This window comes from Notechis scutatus, chromosome 6 (genome assembly GCF_049901735.1).
Source record: "Notechis scutatus isolate UNSWTSFEM ecotype Mainland chromosome 6, rNotScu1.2, whole genome shotgun sequence".
Lineage (NCBI taxonomy): Eukaryota > Metazoa > Chordata > Lepidosauria > Squamata > Elapidae > Notechis > Notechis scutatus.
Genome location: NC_142014.1, coordinates 4,186,995 through 4,206,188, shown reverse-complemented (window position 1 = coordinate 4,206,188; position 19,194 = coordinate 4,186,995). Strand labels below are relative to the sequence as shown.

General features: G+C 44.0%; 1 protein-coding gene across 2 annotated transcripts; it reads right to left on the bottom strand.

The window, feature by feature from the left end:
• Positions 1-2,303: 2,303 nt before the first annotated feature.
• LOC148130097 (phytanoyl-CoA dioxygenase, peroxisomal-like) lies at positions 2,304-17,319 on the bottom strand. Of its 2 annotated transcripts, none has more exons than XM_087969218.1 (9): positions 17,003-17,319; positions 13,160-13,215; positions 11,968-12,078; positions 10,784-10,946; positions 10,004-10,085; positions 8,912-9,093; positions 6,702-6,851; positions 6,099-6,230; positions 2,304-3,262 (listed from the first exon to the last, which is right to left on the bottom strand). In XM_087969218.1, the coding sequence occupies exons 1-9, from the start codon at positions 17,084-17,086 to the stop codon at positions 3,209-3,211; spliced, it is 1,014 nt and encodes a 337-aa protein (XP_087825344.1). In that variant the 5' UTR covers positions 17,087-17,319; the 3' UTR covers positions 2,304-3,208. The 2 variants fall into 2 exon arrangements, with proteins under 2 accessions (XP_087825344.1, XP_087825345.1); XM_087969219.1 differs by having other exon boundaries at positions 17,018-17,184.
• Between the last annotated feature and the right edge of the window lie 1,875 nt (positions 17,320-19,194).

Sequence of the window (19,194 nt, the reverse complement as noted above, 5' to 3'; positions counted from 1 at the left end):
GGAGCCAGCTTTTGTACAGTAGAAAAAAAGAAGATACACTAGTATCTTCTAGTGGGACTAGTTTTACCAATGGTTGGATAATAGAGATATAAATTAGGAACTGGAAAAGTACTATTATGTAAGCAAATCGATCCAGACAAAACACTGTTCACAAAACACTTATGTATGTAAAGAGAAAATGTATAAATAAGTTTTTTTAAATCAGATGTTGGATAACTGGTCCCTATTTATGACCTCCCTTTAGCGACATTCTGACACGTAAAGTCAGAAAGGGGAAACCAGATTCACTTAAGGACTGTGTGCCCATCTTAACATCTGTGGGGATTCAGTTAACAGCCATGGCAAGAAAGTTGGTAAGAAAAACAGGGGTCAAAACTCACTTAGCCAACCTCTCACTGAAGAACACAAAATTTGGGGTTCACTTGTGCTCATCGGTTGAGGATAACTGTCCCCCTCCCCATTCTGGAGGGCCCCCCCAAAGCAAGGGAGACGTGTCCCAAGAAGAACCAAGGTTAGAAAAAGAGATTTTTTTTCCAGCTCAGGTGCTGCTGTACAGGTGAGTTAAAATTGCTGTGATGGTTCAACACTCCCCGGTTGCCGGCTGGCAGGTGATGGAATTTGGAGATAGCACGGAAAACAAGAAGCCACTGTGCTCCTGACTGAGGAATGATTAGAGCCGGTGAATGGTGAGTTTGTGGCTTAAATATACCTTTGTCCTTTTTGTGCTTTTGTGACAAAATGTCCCTGGTGTGTCTCGGGTGGGGGGAGTTGGGGGGGAACACTCAATGTTCTGCGCTCACTGAAAGTGACTTGAAGTCACCTGGAAGTCCCTTTCCTTCAACGTTGCAGCTCACGAAAGCTGGTTCCTAGTATTGCTCCTTCCTAGCCCGCTTCGTGCATTTATGTCAATATCCCTGCTTTTCCAGACCTTATTCACGTGGCACAGTGGTGAGAGTGCAGTACTGCAGGCTACTTCTGCTGACTGCCGGCTGCCTGTAATTTGGCAGTTCAAATCTCACCAGGCTTCAGGATGACTCAGCCTTCTGTCCTTCCGAGGTGGGTAAAATGAGGAGCCAGATTGTTGGGGGCGAGAGGCTGACTCTGTAAACCACTTAGAGAAGGTTGTAAAGCACCGTGAAGTGGTAGATAAGTCTAAGAGCTATTGCTATTTTCCTTCCTTTCTCCCTCCCTCCCTCCCTTCCTTCCTCTTATTCTCTTTCTTAATCTCCTTCCCGATGGCGTAGTGATTAGAATGCAGTATTGCAAGGTTTCTCTGCCTGCACCCAGAAGTTCAATCCTGACTGACTCCAGGTTGACTCAGCCTTCCATCCTTCCGTGGGTAAAATGAGGACCCTGATTGTTTGGGGGCGAGAGGCTGACTCTGTAAACTGCTTAGAGAGGCCTGTGAAGCACTATGAAGTGGTAGATAAGTCTAAGGGATCGAACCTGTGTTGCCTACAGCTGAATAGTTTTCTTCCAGCAAAAGAAACAACACACCTCATGAATAGTTCTTCTGAACTATACACACAAAGGCTCAGACTCGCAATGCACACCTCCTACGAGTGAGAAACAGATCCTTGTCTCGCACAGGTTCAGATTATCCCTGCTGCATGTAAAAATGGCTTGGTAATTTTAACACAGGGAGAAGCTGGATAAATAAAGGGGTTTCCATCATCCAACCACCTAGAATTAATGGTGAAACTCTTGAAGAAGTCAAAAAAATGTCAGGAAATTGCTTCAGGATACTTTGGATTTCTCTAGAAATACGTAAACTGCAAAGAGTCAGGGATTTCAGCTGCGTTTTAATTATTATTATTTTTTCCTATGTGGTACAAAGTCTCATTTTCTTTCATTCTCAACAGACGGTACAATATTATGGGCACCTGATGTATTTTTCTTTTTTAGATTCTGTCATGTAACCCACAATAGTTGGAATTCTTTCAGAGGAATAATTAGTAGTTTGGGCAGAAAGCTTTTCAACTTTTAGCAGACCACTGCCACCTTGTGGTCTAATACTGTACAGGCTATTGCAGCTAGTAAAATGCTGTATCAGCTGGCTTTTGTTTATCTCTTGGGAGATTGATTTCTCTCTCAAGGGGGATTGGGATGAATGACTGATCTCCATTTCACCAATTTTCTATACTACTCGGTCACAAGATGGCAACTGTCAAAATCTAGCCCTCACCCTGGTTAGCTTGACTTCCAAAGATGTTCAAAATCCTGCAGCTATCAAATAGATTGATTCAATGATACTTTTTGCTTATTTATGACAAGCAAAGTAAGATTATTCAAAACAGGGAAACCATGTTTGTCCTTTATTGTTTTTATTTTGGCATCACAATTATATCTCTTCAGTGGTTAGGGCAAGATTTTCCTTGCTCCTCCTCTTAAAAGTCTCCCTTGGAAGAAATATTTCAGAAACTTTATCTGAGGAGGAACTAGACAAGAAGAGGGGAAAAAACGAATCCATTTTTCATGTCATCTTCTAGCTGTCTTTCTTCTAATATAAGAAAGAGCTCACACACAGAAACTGGAAATCTTCTTTCAATCATTGCTTGATTCTTCTTCTATCTTTTGCAGTCCACGATATTCTTCTCAAATAAAACAGCTCATTCCAACTCTTAACCATCTAAAACTCTGCACTCTGGTGAAAAACTATGATATTGCCATTAAAATAAAGAAGATTTTCTTGCAAATAAAAATCTAACATCACTCCAGTTCCGAGAAACGAGGCACTGTTTAAAGAGATATTGAGGTTTTTCCAAATACTGCAAAAATTCAATTTACTTAAAATTACTTAAATACGTCAGTTACAGTTGTTAAATTGAAAATATAATTCTATGCACGTATAGTTCTAAGTCCATCTGAGGTCAGCTGAAGGTTTCTTATCATTAAACAAACTAGGACAGCAGATTAAATTCTTTGAATCTAATTGACAAAGGCACAATCTAAGTAAAAGTTTGCATAGAATTGCAGCTTAAATTCTAACCATTCTTTCTTTTTCTGCTCAGAACTAAAGTTCACCGTAATTCATTGTAACTAACCAGTTATGTGCCTAGAATTGCAGCATTGAATTGCTTTCCAGATGCAAACAGCCTTCCCAGTGGTCTGAAATAACAGTCCTTCCCCCACCAAAAAGTAAGAGAAAAATAAATGCTGATTTCTCCGAGGTTTTTTCGCTGACTGGAGAATGGATCCGAGCAGTGTTTTAAAGATTTTTTCTCTCCCCTTTAACAAGTCGACCCCGCATCATCGAAACGTACTGAGAAACAAAACAGAAATCATGAGATTTTAATCCAGATTCACCCGTGAAGGTATAAACAGGTGGAGTTTAGTTAATGCCTGGAAGGAACCTGCAAGATTTTTCAACGTCCGGGAACGCGATGCAGGTAGTCCTCCACTTAACAACTGTTCATTTAGTGACCGTTGGAATTGACAACGGTGCTGAAAAAAGCAACTTGGGATCGGTTTTTTCACGCTTAACGACTGTTGTAAGCCCCCCCCCCCCCGGGTCACATGATCAACATTCAGGTGCTCGGCAACTGACTCGTATTTATGATGGTCGCAGTGTTTCCCCGGGGGAAGCCAGATTCACTTAACGATGGCAAACAATTTGCTTATATCAGGCTGTGGGCAGAAAGGCCATCAAGTCAGGATGTCAGCTCTGGAAGCCATATTGAGGTCCGATGTTCCCACGCTGCCACCACTGAGTCTGAGAAAGTGGGAGGGGGGAATGCATTGGAGTATATCTAGTTAGACATAATAATTTGTTTTTCTGATTCAAGGTCAGGTAGTGTTGCCCATAAGTGAAAAGGATTGTGGTTAGAAGAAATAATAAAACAGAAAATTGAATCCAAACCAGAACTATTCCTATTAGCCATAATAATGGAAAAACATAATAAAAAAGCTAAATACATCATGCTACTACATATTTTAACAGCTGTTAGAATTTCCTATGCACAATTCTGGAAGCAAGAAATTGTACCACCAGCGGGTGTTGTTATAAAAAAATTTAGACTGTGCAGAGATGGACAGATTAACAATCAAATTAAAAGACAAAGAAGAGTCAATTTATTATAATGTCTGGGATGCCTGGTATGAATGGTTTAAGAATAAAAAGAAATCAAAATGGGAGGAAGAAGGCGGAGCCTCCTCATTGACGGACCGTAGATTGTGACTCTCTGCGCCTATAGTCGGTGCTCTTTCGTTGGAGAGCCCTGATCATTACGATTAGGGGCTGAAGCTGCCTTGGAGGGGCAGCGGAGTAAAGGGAAGCCGCAAGCCAGGTTGAGGGGAGCCGCATCTCCCCTCCTGGGATTGGTCTTTCCCCCCCTCCTGAAGACGACTGCAGCGGTGGTTTAAAATGGCCACCCCAAAGAGGAGGACTCAGCTGGATTAAGATTTGTGCAGGAAGGAAGAAAGAGGTGGATAACATATGAACTCGGACAATTGGGCAATACAACAAAAGTACCCTGGGATTAAGGTAACGTGGAATTTTTAAGAAAAGAAAAGTGAGCGGCAAAATTACAAAGGGACAGGGAAAAAAGAAAAGAAAATATTTTTGACAGCTAAGCGGGGCTTCGAACTGGGAAAGGAAGAAGCTGGAACTAAAGAGTTAACTAAATTGGACTAAAATATTTTGGGAATAAACAGGCATAAAATAAGGCTGGACTTAAGATTGTCAAAAAATAATAATAGTAAAGTTTACAAATTGGAGACTGGACTGTGTTGGAATATTGAAGTTCGAAAAACCCCAAACAAAAAATAGGGGAAAAAGGTGAAGACTTTGTATAATGGAGAGTGCCACCTTTTGACAAAAACTTGTGCTCAAACAAAAGGGAAAGCATCCTGTTTCTGAATGAACTTGTGTGGATATAACACTAAAGAAATATTGAAACAAAGTAAGAATCTTAGAAAGTGAAAGCAGAACCAGAATAAAGAAAAAAGCAAGGAAAGACTGACTGTGGGATTGATTGATGTTTTTGGTATGGACCCTGGGCTGGAATAATTGAGAACTTTAGAAAATTGAAAGAAGAAAGAAGGAAAGTAAACATGGGTTTCGATTGAGACTAATGAAAGAGGCTAGAATTAATGTGTTTGTTTCTCTCCTTACTGAAAATTCAGAATGGAAAAGGTAATAATAGAATTAAGTATGCATATATGAATGTATAATTGCTGTCATATTTGTATGTAAAGGTGATGACCCGGAAATACGTTGTCCACTAAAAAGAGATTTTTGTTTTTAATGTGAAAAACTGAATAAAATTTGTTAAAAAAAAAAAGAAATCAAAATGGCAATTAGGTAAAGAATAAGAATATGTAAATACTTATATCTATATTCATATTTATCAATATTTGTTTATACATTAAGTTGAAATTGTATAATGAAAGAAATGTGTATATAGAAAGATGATAAGGAAATGTAAAAGATGTCTTGACATTGATATAAGGATGTATAAAGTTTTATTTTACGTTTTTAAATTTTGAAAACTAAATAAAATTTACTAAATTGAAAAAAAAAGGAAGTCTTACTTTGGGACGGGTGGTGGTTGGGGCATGTGATGTGATTGATGGGTGCAGGGGATGGATTTTGTAGTTTTTAATTATTGCAAGGAAGCCCAGAACTTTCAGAGTCGGGATTCCACAGATGTGCCAGTTACCATCCAAATAAAAGGAACTTTTGAGAGGAAGTCGGAGTTATTGGCTGGAATGGAGGTTTCCTGGAACGCTGACATTATCCCAAATCTGAAGTAGCCTTTCCATAGCACCAATATTGTAATCGTCCTCGGTGTAATCTAGAATCGAGGAATTTTCTTTATTTCGTAATGGGTCTCACCCTGGACCACCAGAGGTTTGGGGGGAGCTGCTGTAGGTTCCAACAATTCCATGAAAAATTCCCTGACACAGGCACGTTTAACCACTTCCTTGTTTAGCAATGGAAATCCTAGTCCCAGCTGTGGTCATAAGTTGAGGACTGGCTGTACTACTAGCCTCCAAACGAAGGTACAGTTATAGGAAAGAGAAGCAACGGGGGCCCAATGCTTTTGAACATGGTGACAGAAGAAGTAAAAGGGCGGGGGGAGAAACAACATACTTACTTTGAAATCCACCTCAGCCATATTATACCTCTGCCTGACAATCTCTTCCAATTCCTTCTCCAGAAATTCCTGGCTGGTCCCTTTGACGTCAATATAGTAGCAATCGCTACTGGCATAATGGCAACTAATAGCCTGCATTAAAAGACAGAGGGAAGGAGAGAGAGAGAGAGAGGGAGAGAAAGAGGGGTAGGAGGAAGAGAGGGAGAGATGGAGGGGGAGAGGGAGAAAGAAAGAGGGAGAGAGAGGGGGAGATGGAGGGAGGGAGGGAAAGGGGAGGAGAGGGAGGAAGAGACAGGGAGGGAAAGGGAGGGAGGGAGAGATGGCGGGAGGGAGGGAGAGAGGAAGAGGGAGGAAGAGAGAGGGAGGAGAAAAGACAGGGAAAGAGGGAGGGGGGAAAGAGGGGGCAGTGGGAGAGGAGGGAGGGAGAGTGAAGTTACGCCATTTTGTATTTTAACTAAGAAATCCTAATCGGCCACGTTCCAAGCCTTCTGAACCAAACCCATCCAGAGAGAGGAGAGCCAAATGTTCAGGTAGCACACAGAGAGTCCTGGATTTGGATCAAGCAGGAAAGACCTTCGGCCTCCCAGGCTGTGACCCGATTACCTTCCGAAACCCTTCTGTCCTGTTCCTTCCGGAACCGTGAATGAGCAGGGGGTGGAAGAAGAGGGTGTCTCCTTTCTCCATGGGGACGTGGACCCTGGGAAGACTCTTGTCATAGTCATAGATCCCGTGGTACATCTTGTTTACACCCCCCTGGGGGGAGGAAAAAAAAGCAAAGTAGAAATTACCTTCTGGCCTTCCGGAGAGATGCCGACAGGCCAAATTAGGGAGAATATTTGGGGCTCAGGGTAGAAATGAAGGGGTCCTTGGTGCTCCCTGAGCTGGGTGGTTTCCTTGCAGACGTTTCATGACCCAACTAGGGAACGTCATCAGTGCTGGAAGTGGGGGGAGGAGGAGGAGGAGGAGGAGGAGGAGGAAGAGGAGGTTGTGTTTTGGAGAAGGAAGATCTACCACCTCTTGGCCACCTACATCAGGGTGAGTCAACCTTGGCAACTTTGAGATAAGTGGACTTCAACTCCCAGAATACTCCCAGCCAGCATGAATTCTGGGAGTTGAAGTCCACACACACATTTTACAATTGCCAAGTTGAGAAACTCTGAAAATATATGGAGCACTTAGACCCCGTCTTACAAGAGTTCATTTAGTGACCGTTTGGAAGTTACAACGGCAAGGGAAAAAGGGACCCAGGGTCGTTTCTCACATTTACGACCTGTGTAAGCCCCAGGGTCACGGGGTCAAAATTCAGGCGCTTGGCAGCTGACTCATAGTTATGACGGTCGCAGTTTCCCATGGGTCCCGTGATCCCCTTTTGTGACCTTCTGACAAGCAAAATCAGCAGAGGAACAACTGTGTTACTCACTTAACAATGGCAGGGATTCATTTAACAACTGGGGCAAGAAAGATCGTAAAACGGAGGAAAACTCATTTAACCAATGTCTCACTTAACAGCAGAAGCGTTGGGCTCATTGGTGGTTGTACATCGAGCACTGCCTGTATTAGTCTTTGAGACAGTCCTTCAGTTACAACCGTAAGGAAGCTTGCCTGTGATGGTCACAAGATGGGTCATTCACGCAGCATTTTTTGCATTGGTACTTAAGCAAAACCCCTTGTCATAAGTGAGAAGCGACCCTTCCCTCTGAACACACTTTTGCCCAAACCTGGAATCTGCTTTCTGGCGAAACCGTCATAAAACAGGGTCGTACGACTGTAAATGTAGCCATGTGGCCAAACATCCGGAGGGCAGTCGCATAACTGCAGTGGGTGGGGTGACCGTCATAACTTCAAATCCAGGTGGCAACTTCCTGGATTTTTTAGCTTGGTCGCTAAGTGATTTGATTGGTCATAAGTCAAGGACTGCCTGTACCCTAACTTTTTGACGGCAATCATTTTTCTCCGTTGGACCTCTATCACTGTCTGGTTCGGTTCTGCAACCCAACAGGACAGACACAGACTCCAGAGAGTGATTAGGACTGCAGAAAAGACAATGGCTACCTACCTGCCTTCCATGGAGGACCTGTATCCTGAGTCCAAAAGAGGGCTGTGAAAATATCTACAGACCCCTCACATCCCAGACATAAACTGTTTCAACTCCTTCCCTCAAAATGACGCTATAGAGCCCTGCACACCAGAACAACTAGACACAAGGGGAGTTTTTCCCTGAATGCCATCACTCCGCTAAACAAATAATCCCCTCAATACTGTTCAACTATTTACAAAGTCTGCATTACTATTACTGTTAATCTTCTCATCACTCCTTATTGCTCATCCCCTCCCACTGTTGTGTTTCGCCAGCAGCAGGTGCGGACGGCTGAGGTCTCGGAGAGCAATGAGGAAGAGCAACCCGAAGAGCCTGTGCCTAGCGCGCGTGCACGCAGGCCTGCTTGAAGGAAAGAGCAGCTGCAGCAGCACAGGTGATTCTGGAGTAAGTCTGGAAGGTAATGGCCCCTCCCATAAGGGATAAAAGCCAGCCTTTGGGGTTGTCTTCTTTGCAGGAAGCAAAGAACTTCTTTCTATTTAGAGTCCGCATTGAAGCCCTGCTTACTTCAGTTTGTTTTATTAACTTCTGGCTTTGGATATTTATCTGCACTTAGTGTTTGGTTCTTGGCAGCCTTTCGCAACCTTGAAAGGGTTTGTTCCAAGATGAATTCCTTGGGGGTCCCATCACACTTGGCCAATAAAGAAGTCATTCATTCATTCATTCATTCATTCATTCATTCATTCATTGGACACATGCAGGCCTCTCCGTCGTTTACCTCCCACTCCGGGTACTTGTGCTCCTTCAGGCAGCCCTTGTGAGTCCCTGGCAACACAACTAGGCATCCGTTTGACCGGTCCACCTTTTCCATTGCGGTCCAGGCGCAGACGATTCGGTCGGCAGGCCGGAAGGGGAAGTAATGGAGATCCTGATGCAATGGATGGCGAGAGGTTTTCTTGCCTGGAAGGAAGCAGAATTCCCTCGGTCTCAGGGAGAGGGATTGACACGAGTAATAAAGGGGAATTATTGCCAGCTTGGGGTTGACGTGAGGGGCTCCTGGTGCTCTCTGGGCTGGGTGGTTTTCTTGCAGACGTTTCATGACCCAGGGAGGGAATGTTATCAGTGTTAGGAAGGGAGGGAGGTTTGCAGAGAGGAGGAGGAGGACTGTGTGGGTCGGACTGGAAGACCTCCAAGGTCCCTTCCAACTCTTTTATTCCTTCCTTCTTTCCTTCCTTCCTTCCTTTCCTTCGCTTCGTTCCTTCCTTCCTTCCTTCCTTTCCTTCCTTCCTTCCTTCTTTCCTTCCTTCCTTCCTTCCTTTCCTTCCTTCCTTCCTTTCCTTTCCTTCCTTCCTTCCTTCCTTCCTTCCCTTCCTTCCTTTCCTTCCTTCCTTCCTTCCTTCCTTCCTTCCTTCCTTTCCTTCCTTTCCTTCCTTCCTTCCTTCCTTCCTTCCTTTCCTTCTTTCCTTCCTTCCTTCCTTCCCTTCTTTCCTTCCTTCCCTTCCCTTCCTTTCCTTCCTTCCTTCCTTTCCTTCCTCCCTTCCTTCCCTTCCTTCCTTCCTTTCCTTCCTTCCTTCCCTTACTTACTTACTTACAAAAAAAAGAAGGTTTTTAAGAAGAGACTGGACAGCCCTCTGTCTGAAACAGTAGAAGGTTCCTGATGGAGCAAGGGGTTGGACTAGAAGTCCTCCAGGGTCCCTTCCAGCTTCTATTCTGATTGGGGGTTTATCCACTTTGCAATCAGCTCTTTTTCCGGCTGTTCACGTCAAAAAAGAAAAATGCATTTTTTTCTCCCCCACCCCCGAGATGCAATTCACATACGCAAACAGAAGCAGCTCTTTTTAAGTCTCGATTTAGTTCGTAGGGGTCTCACCTGTATCGGGGGGTTTATTGATCAACATGGTGTGCATAGCCATGATGTCGGGGCCGGTGAAGCATTCGACGTATTTTACGATCTAAAGGAAAGAAAACCAGCTCAGAAAAGAAAGAGATATTTAAACCCGCCACAGATCCTGAGGACCGTATGATTAAAAAAGGGAAAGCGATAGGAAAATAGCCAGCAATATTGTCCGATCTGCCATCACGGCACTTCAGCCCTGCTTCGTTTTTATGGCAGCCCGACATAAAGTGTGGAGAGGTAGGATACATCCACACAGGAACAAAATATGACACAGCAACACATAGACCAAAAACCAGAACTATTTTGGTTAGGCGTAACAAAACATTTTTGTTTGGTTTATATAAGGTATAACATGATGCCAGGAAACTATAATAAAGGGATTGAAAATTACATGGGCTGACAGCAGCAAGAACTGTATTTGCACAATATTGGAATAATGAGGATACTCACCGGATGAAAATATAATTAGAGAAAGATTAGACTGTGCAGAAGTGGATAGATTGACATTAAAAATAAAAGACGAGGAAGAAACAGAATTTTGATCAGTGGTTGGATAAAAGAGGGAGAAATTAGAAGATAAAAGATTAGGGATATGTATGATGAAAGATTATTATTATTATTACATCTATTATTACATATTATTATTATTCCTAGGAATTCTGGGAGGAATGCTGGGAGTTGAAGCCGACAAGCCTTAAAGTTGCTAAGGTTGGAGACTCCTGGCTTAGGATTTTGGGATAGTCCTGTTTTCACCTGAGGTAAGGTGCAGTATCTGAAGAGCTCTTCGCTGAACATGAAATCCTGCAATTTTGAAACGGTATTCTCATCGGGTGCAGACTTGGCAATAGTGATGTCGTTCATGATGGTCATTGCAGGCACTTTTACCTCCTTTCTGCATATCTTTACAAACTCCTCTCTGAAAACAGAGTTAAAAAGAAAGAAGAGGGGAAAGCATTTTAAATTGGCATCCAGAACTCCTCTAAAGGCATGTACTTTTGCATTCGTTCCGCATTAAGACTTTACATTGGGAATCAAACAGGAATTATTCCAGAGTATTGGAGGCTAAATCGTTATGATGAACAGTCGAGCGAGCTAGGTATGTCTAGCTGCCAAAGAGAAGGACTAAGGGTGACATGATAGATGAATTCTTGGGTTTGTGGGCTTGAACTCCCAGAATTCTTGGACTTGTGGGCTTGAACTCCCAGAATTCTTGGACTTGTGGGCTTCAATTCCCAGAATTCTTGGGCTTGTGGGCTTCAACTCCCAGAATTCTTGGACTTGTGGGCTTCAACTCTCAGAATTCTTGGACTTGTGGGCTTTAACTCCCAGAATTCTTGGGCTTGTGGGCTTCAACTCCCAGAATTCTTGGACTTGTGGGCTTCAACTTCCAGAATTCTTGGACTTGTGGGCTTCAACTCAGAATTCTTGGACTTTGGGGTTCAACTCTCAGAATTCTTGGACTTGTGGATTTCAACTCAGAATTCTTGGACTTGTGGGCTTCAATTCCCAGAATTCTTGGACTTGTGGGCTTCAACTGCCAGAATTCTTGGACTTGTGGGCTTCAACTGCCAGAATTCTTGGACTTGTGGGCTTCAATTCCCAGAATTCTTGGACTTGTGGGCTTCAACTCCCAGAATTCTTGGACTTTGGGGTTCAACTCTCAGAATTCTTGGACTTGTGGATTTCAACTCCAAGAATTCTTGGACTTGTGGGCTTCAATTCCCAGAATTCTTGGACTTATGGGTTTCAATTTCCAGAATTCTTGAGTTATGGGCTTCAACTCTCAAAATTCCCTAGACAACATGGCCAGCTGAGGAATTCTGGGAGCTGAAGTCCACAAGTCTTCAGGTGTGTCAAGTTTGAGACCCTTGTCTTGGAGCAATTCAAGGTGCTGGTTTGAATGATTTCCAGGCAAGGATACCTGTCTTTTGTTTTACCTGAAGCGCTCAATATCTTCATCAGCCACCAGATTTTTGATGAGAAGGTATCCATTGTCCTCATAGAATTGTCTTTGCTCTAGAGTTAGGACATCATTATCCAAGGTGTAACTGCGGGAATATGAAATATTGGGTTTTTAAAAATTGATGTGGAATTAAAACTTGCAGCCTTGGGATACTTTACAGAACCATGCAATTAAATACAAGTCCTCCCAAAATGTCTTGAAAACAAGATACATTAAATCCTAAAACAAGATGCTCTTCAGGTCATAAACGCTGAAACATAACACTGATGCCCTTAAGAGGAGAAGGGAAATTATAGAGGGAGAGCCAGATCAGGCCAGTCCTCGATTTATGACCACAATCGAGCCCAGAATTTAAGAGGCAAATGGACTTTGTTTTTCTTGGAAGACGTTTCGCTTCTCATCCAAGGAGCTTCTCCGATTCCGACTGGATGGTGGGGAACTGGAAGGATTTATGCTCCTTGCAGACAGCTGGTTATTTGTGTCCTTTTAAAGTGTCGTTGAGGCCACTTGGAGGTTTTTTTTGTGTCCTCAGGGTCACCTGAGTGTTGCAAATGGTTCCTGTAGTCTGCAATTTTTTCCTCTCTGGAAATCCATTCCTTATTCCCACACCCTTCAAAGGGTGTCCTTCCCAGATTGTCTAGCTAAAGATCTGTGTAGATTCTCCATCCTCCAGGTCATGGTTCTTCCAAAGGTGCTTTTTTCAGGAGGCAACTGGATTTTCTTCTTCTTCTTCTTCTTTTGAAGACGCTTCGTTTCTCATCCCAGAAGCCTCTGCCATTCCCCACTATCCTGTCAGTGCTGAAGAAGCTTCTGGGATGAGAAGCGAAACGTCTTCAAAAGAAAAAAACAAGGAAGTACATTTGCCTCCTGAAAAAAAAAACCCACCTTCTGGATGCCTTCTAAATGCACAAATGCACAAAGAGGCGTGTTATTCTCTGAAAATGAGACATATTCATAAAAAAAACCAAAACCCACCCTGGTTCAACTCTGGACTACTTACCAACAGAAAGACCAGTTTAAGATAAGCAATTAACCTCACAAACCCAAATCCAAAACTACTGAACCACACATAAAACATGCTGCTAAATGCACAAAAGAAGCAGAAGGAAGCAAACTTTTAAACCTGTGTTTTCATCCGAGAAAAATTAGAGTCAAGTTCTACTTACCGGAACTGCGTTGGGCATGTCACAGGAGCAACCTGGGCTGAAGTTGGGAAAGGTGTCTGGACATCAAATTCAGAACATGTAACAAGATTGATGGAAGGCCCCGTGGGAAACACACCCAGAACGCTTGTGATGACCCGGAGTCTCTCAAAATAACCCCAAACCCAAAACATATATTAAAGTCTGGTAAGGCCTTCAACTTAACTTCACTGTTTTATTAGGCACTAATATTTATTATAACTAATCATAAACTCCAGGAAAATAACCGAGAAAAGTCCATGGGAAGAACGCCAGAAAAGATAAACCTCTTTCAAAGAAAACATTAAACTTTGACTCCAGCAATTCTGACTCCGCAGTTACGAACTTATATACATAACTCCCACCTGCAAGCTACGAGGAGAGTCATGGTAATCTCCTCTTGAGTAGACCTCGCTTTTCCCTGATCCTCTCCTCCCTGCGTGACCTAGGATGGAGAGGGGATGGGCCTGGATCCTCCTCTGGCTGCTCAGCCGGCCTCTGCCCTTCCCCAGCCTCCTCCACCACCTCTGGAGCCACACTCCCACTCCCTGTTGGCTGTTCCTCCTCTCCCTCAGAATCAGTCTCCACCAGGGACATGACAACACATTTATGAACACAGGAGTTGCTCTCATAAAGGAGAAAGAACTTAAATCTTCCCAATTAAATTATCCCACCCTCCCAAGTTATCTCAAAGCTGGGACCAGTTTGAAATTTAATAGCTCGATGGATAAAGAAGGAGCTGACAATGTTTATTTATTTATTTGATGTGTCAATCGCTTACAAGATAATAGGTATAAGTATAAACATGAATAAGAATACAGGAAATAGGTACGAATAAACGGGGACAATAGGACAGGGAGGGTAGGCACGATTGGCGCCCCTTATGCATGTACCTTTTTAATTTATTTTTGGCTCAAGTGGAATATTTTTTCCTACATAAGGAAATATAAAATAGAAACATCAGAGGAACAAAACAAACAACCGAGGACATTTATTGCACATTTACTTCAATTAGTTGGGGAGCTTAGTTTTAATGAAACTTACTTTAAAGAGTTGGGAGGAGTTGGAAGCTGTTTCTCACCCAGAGCATAGAAGGCCCTGGTCTTGAGCTCCTTGCCTTGGAAGCTGCTCTATCCCCCAGGCTAAACTTCAGAATTGGGGACCCCAGGTATCTCCCAACCGTAACCCTTTGGTTAACCCAGAAGAAGTTGACTTGATGCCTCTCCAGGCTGAGATCCAGCTGCCAGAGACAACAATCTACCAAGGTCAGCTCTGTGCTGGGATGATGTCAAACCTTCTTTCACCGCTTGACCACAAAACGAGCCCAGATTGATGGGCTTTGGAGTCCCCTGCCAGGAAGAAGCTAAAAAAAAAAACCTCTTCCTCCAATAAAAGAAAATATTGTAGCTCAAGTTTGGGTGCTTGGTGGGGTCCTTGGTGCTCTCTGAGCTTGATGGGTAATTGGGTCATTAAAGACCTCCAGGAAAGCAACCAAGTTCAGAGATCACGCTCCTTGATTATTGATCTTGATGAACACAAATCACCGGGGCCTGATGGATTACATCCCAGAGTTTTAAAGGAGCTGGCAGAGGTCATCTCAGAACCACTGCACCATATCTTTCAAAAATCCTGGAGCACCGGGGAACTACTAGAGACCTGGAAAAGAGCTGATGTGGTTCCCATCTTCAAAAAAAGAAGAAGAAAAAACAGACCCAGGAAACTATAGATCAGCCTAACATCAATACCCGGGAAGATACTGGAAAAGATAATGAAAAAAACAGATCTGCCAACATCTAGAAACAAGTAAAGTAATAACTAGCAGTCAGCACGGGTTTGTTAAAAACAGATCATGCCAAACCAATCTTATTTTATTCTTCAACACAGTGACTAAATTAGTAGACCAGCAAAATACTGTGGACATAATATATTTAGATTTCAGCAAGGGATTTGACAAAGTAGACCACAACCTACTTCTTAGTAAGCTAGAAATAAGTGGAATAGATAGCACCACCACTAGATGGACTCACAACTGGCTGGCAAACCATACTCAACGAGTAGTCCTTAATGGGTCTAAATCTACATGGAGGGAAGTAAGCAGGGGGTGCCACAAAGTTCCGTCTTAGGCCCAGTACTCTTCAATATCTTCATTAATGACTTAGATGAGGGAATAGAAGGGGAACTTACCAAATTTGGATGATACTAAGTTGGCAGGAATAGCCAACACCCAAGAAGATAGGCTCAAGATCCAGATGGATCTTGACAGACTAGAACACTGGGCTGTATCTAACAAAATAAAATTCAATGTAGAGAAAAGTAAAGTCCTACACTTAGGCAAGAAAAACCCAAAGGACACATATAGACTGGGTGAAATCAGGCTCAATAGCAGGAACTATGAGAGGGATCTTGGAGTCTTAGTGGACAACCAGCTAAATGTGAGCCAGCAGTGTGCAGCAGCCAAAAAAGCTAATGCAATCCTAAATTGTATTAACAGAGAGATACAATCAAGATTAAGGGAGGTACTCGTACCACTGTATAAAGCTTTAGTAAGACCACACCTAGAGTACTGCTTCCAGTTTTGGTCACCACATTATAAAAAAGATGTTGAGACTCTGGAAAAAGTACAGAGAAGAGCAACCAGGATGATTAGGGGACTGGAGGCTAAAACATACAATGAACAGTTGCTGGAATTGTGCCTGGCTATCTAGGGAAGAGAAGGACCAGGGGAGACAGAAGAGCAGTCTTTCAATATTTGAAGGGCTGCCCCAGAGAAGAGGAGATCATAATATTTTCCAAAGCCCCCGAAGGCCAGACAAGGAATAATGGATGGAAACTGACCAAGGAGAGATTCAACCTGGAAATAAGGAGGAATTTTCTGACAGTGAGAACAATCAACCAATGGAACAGAAGTTGCCTTCAGAAGTTGTGGGAACTTCATCACTTGAGACCTTCAAGAAGAGATTGGACTGCCATTTGTCAGAAAGTCTGTCATCTGCACCTCTATAACTGTCTGGGTTTGATTCTGAAGCCCAACAGGACAGACACAGACTCCAGAGAGTAATTAGGACTGCAGAAAAAATAACAAATAGTACCAACCTGCCTTCCATGGAGGACCTGTATCCTGCATGAATCCAAAAGAGGGCTGGAAAAATATCTACAGACCCCTCACATCCCGACATAAACTGTTTCAGTTCCTTCCCTCAAAACGACGTTATAGAGCACTGCACACCAGAACTAGACACAAGGAGTTTTTTCCTGAACACCATCCCTCTGCTAAACAAATAATTCCCTCAACACTGTCCAACTATTTATGAAGTCTGCACTACTATTATTATAAATCCCCCCATCCTTCCTTATTACCCATCCCCTCCCACTTGTGACTGTATGACTGTAACTTTGTTACTTGTATCCTTATGATTTATATTGACTGTTTCCTGGTATGGTTTGATTGCTTATTGTACCCTATGACTATCGTTAAGTGTTGTACCTGATCATTCTTGACTCTTGACGAATGTATCTTTTCTTTTATGTGCACTGAGAGCATTTGCACCAAGACAAACTCCTTGGGTGTCCAATCACACTCGGCCAATACAGAATTCTATGCTATGCTATGCTACGCTACTCTATGCTACGCTACTTTACTCTAAGATGGTGTAGGGTCTCCCGCTTGGGCGGGGTGGTGGTGGACTAGATGACCTACAAGGTCCCTTCCAACTCTGATTATCTGTTATCTGATGCTGCCAGCTCCAATCCGCGGGCTGGGCCAGTCCCGGGGCCAGGACAGTACCTGGGCAGGCGACCCAGAGTCCCAGGTGAGCAGGAGAAGGATACGAATCCGGCGTGGGGGACCAGGTGCCGGAGCAAGATGCCCAGCCGGAGCGGAGCGCTGACTTGCTTCTTCCCGAGGGGCTCCATGGCGCGCGTCCTTGACCAGCCAGCCGGGCGCTTCTGCCGCTCAGCCCCGCCGCCTCGGTTCTCGGACGCCGTTGGTCGGGCTCGGGTGTAACCAGGAAGAGGCGGAGAAGGCCAGCCGGCCAGCCCAGCTGCTCAGGAGGCGGCGTCGGCGTCGGGTGTCCGGGGCGGCCCTGAGAGGCGTCGCCGCCGCCGCGCCCTTCCCCAGCACGCTCGCCCGGCTGGCAAGGAGCGAAGCGAAGTGAAGTGAATCCGGAGCAAAGGGCGGGTCGGAGGGGCCAGGAGGCTCGGGCACCAAGGCCACGCTTGGCTTTGCCGAAAGGGCCCCGTTTCCCTGGGCGGAGAACGCGCGTTGTAGGAGGCACTTGGAGAGGAGGCTGGTTGGACCCGAGGATTGGCCAGGGTTGCCTTTTATGACCAGGATTGATCTCTTGGTTGCTTGCATGCACGCGGAGAGCTTCTGCCCCGGAGACAAATGCCTTGGGGGGAGGACTGGGGTCACACTTGGCCACAAAAGATTCTTCTCTTGTCTTCCCCTCCCTCCCGCCTTGCATATTCGATCCCCTTCCATTCTATATTCTTTCTATCCCTTCTTCTTTCAATTCCCTATTCTGTTCTGTTCCGTTCCGTTCTGTTCCTATATTCTATTCTATTCCATTCCATTCCATTCTACAGGTGAAACTCGAAAAATTAGAATATCGTGCCAAAGTTCATTTATTTCAGTAATGCAACTTAAAAGGTGAAACTAATATATGAGGTAGACTCATTGCATGCAAAGCAAGATAGTTCAAGCCGTGATGTGTCATATTTGAGATGATTATGGCTTACAGCTTATCAAAAAAAACCAAATCCACAATCTCAGAAAATTAGAATATTGTGAAAAGGTTCAATATTCTAGGCTCAAAGTGTCCCACTCTAATCAGCTAATTAAGCCAGAACACCTGCAAAGGGTTCCTGAGCCTTTAAATGGACTCTCAGTCAGGTTCAGTAGGAATCACAATCCTGGGAAAGACCGCTGACGTGACAGTTGTGCAGAAAACCATCATTGACACCCTCCATAAGGAGGGAAAGCCTCAAAAGGTAATTGCAAAAGAAGTTGGATGTTCCCAAAGTGCTGAATCAAAGCACATTAATAGAAAGTTATGTGGAAGGGAAAAGTGTGGAAGAAGCAGCAGGGATGACCGCAGCCTGGAGAGGATTGTCAGGAAAAGGCCATTCAAAAGTGTTGGGGACTTTCACAAGGAGTGGACTGAGGCTGGAGTCAGTGCAGTGCATCAAGAGCCACCACACACAGACGGATCCTGGACATGGGCTTCAAATGTCGTATTCCTCTTGTCAAGCCGCTCCTGAACAACAAACAACGTCAGAAGTGTCTTACCTGGGCTAAAGAAAAACAGAACTAGTCTGTTGCTCAGTGGTCCAAAGTCCTCTTTTCTGATGAGCAACTTTTGCATCTCATTTGGAAACCAAGGACCCAGAGTCTGGAGGAAGAATGGAGAGGCACACACTGCAAGATGCTTGAAGTCCAGTGTGAAGTTTCCACAGTCTCTGTTGATTTGGGGAGCCATGTCATCTGCTGGCGTTGGTCCACTGTGCTTCATTAAGTCCAGGGTCAATGCAGCCATCTACCAGGAGATTTTGGAGCACTTCATGCTTCCTTCCACAGACGAGCTTTATGGGGATGCTGACTTCATTTTCCAGCAGGACTTGGCACCTGCCCACACTGCCAAAAGCACCAAAACCTGGTTCAGTGACCATGGGATTACTGTGCTTGATTGGCCAGCAAACTCACCTGACCTGAACCCCATAGAGAATCTATGGGGCATTGCCAAGAGAAAGATGAGAGACATGAGACCGAACAATGCAGAAGAGCTGAAGGCCGCTATTCAAGCATCCTGGTCTTCCATAACATCTCAGCAGTGTCACATGCTGATAGCTTCCATGCCACCCCGCATTGAGGCAGTAATTGCTGCAAAAGGGGCCCAAACCAAGTACTGAGTACTTATGCATGCTTATACTTTTCAGAGATCCAATGTTCTATGTACAATCCTTGTTTTATTGATTGCATGTAATATTCTAATTTTCTGAGATTGTGGATTTGGGGTTTTCAT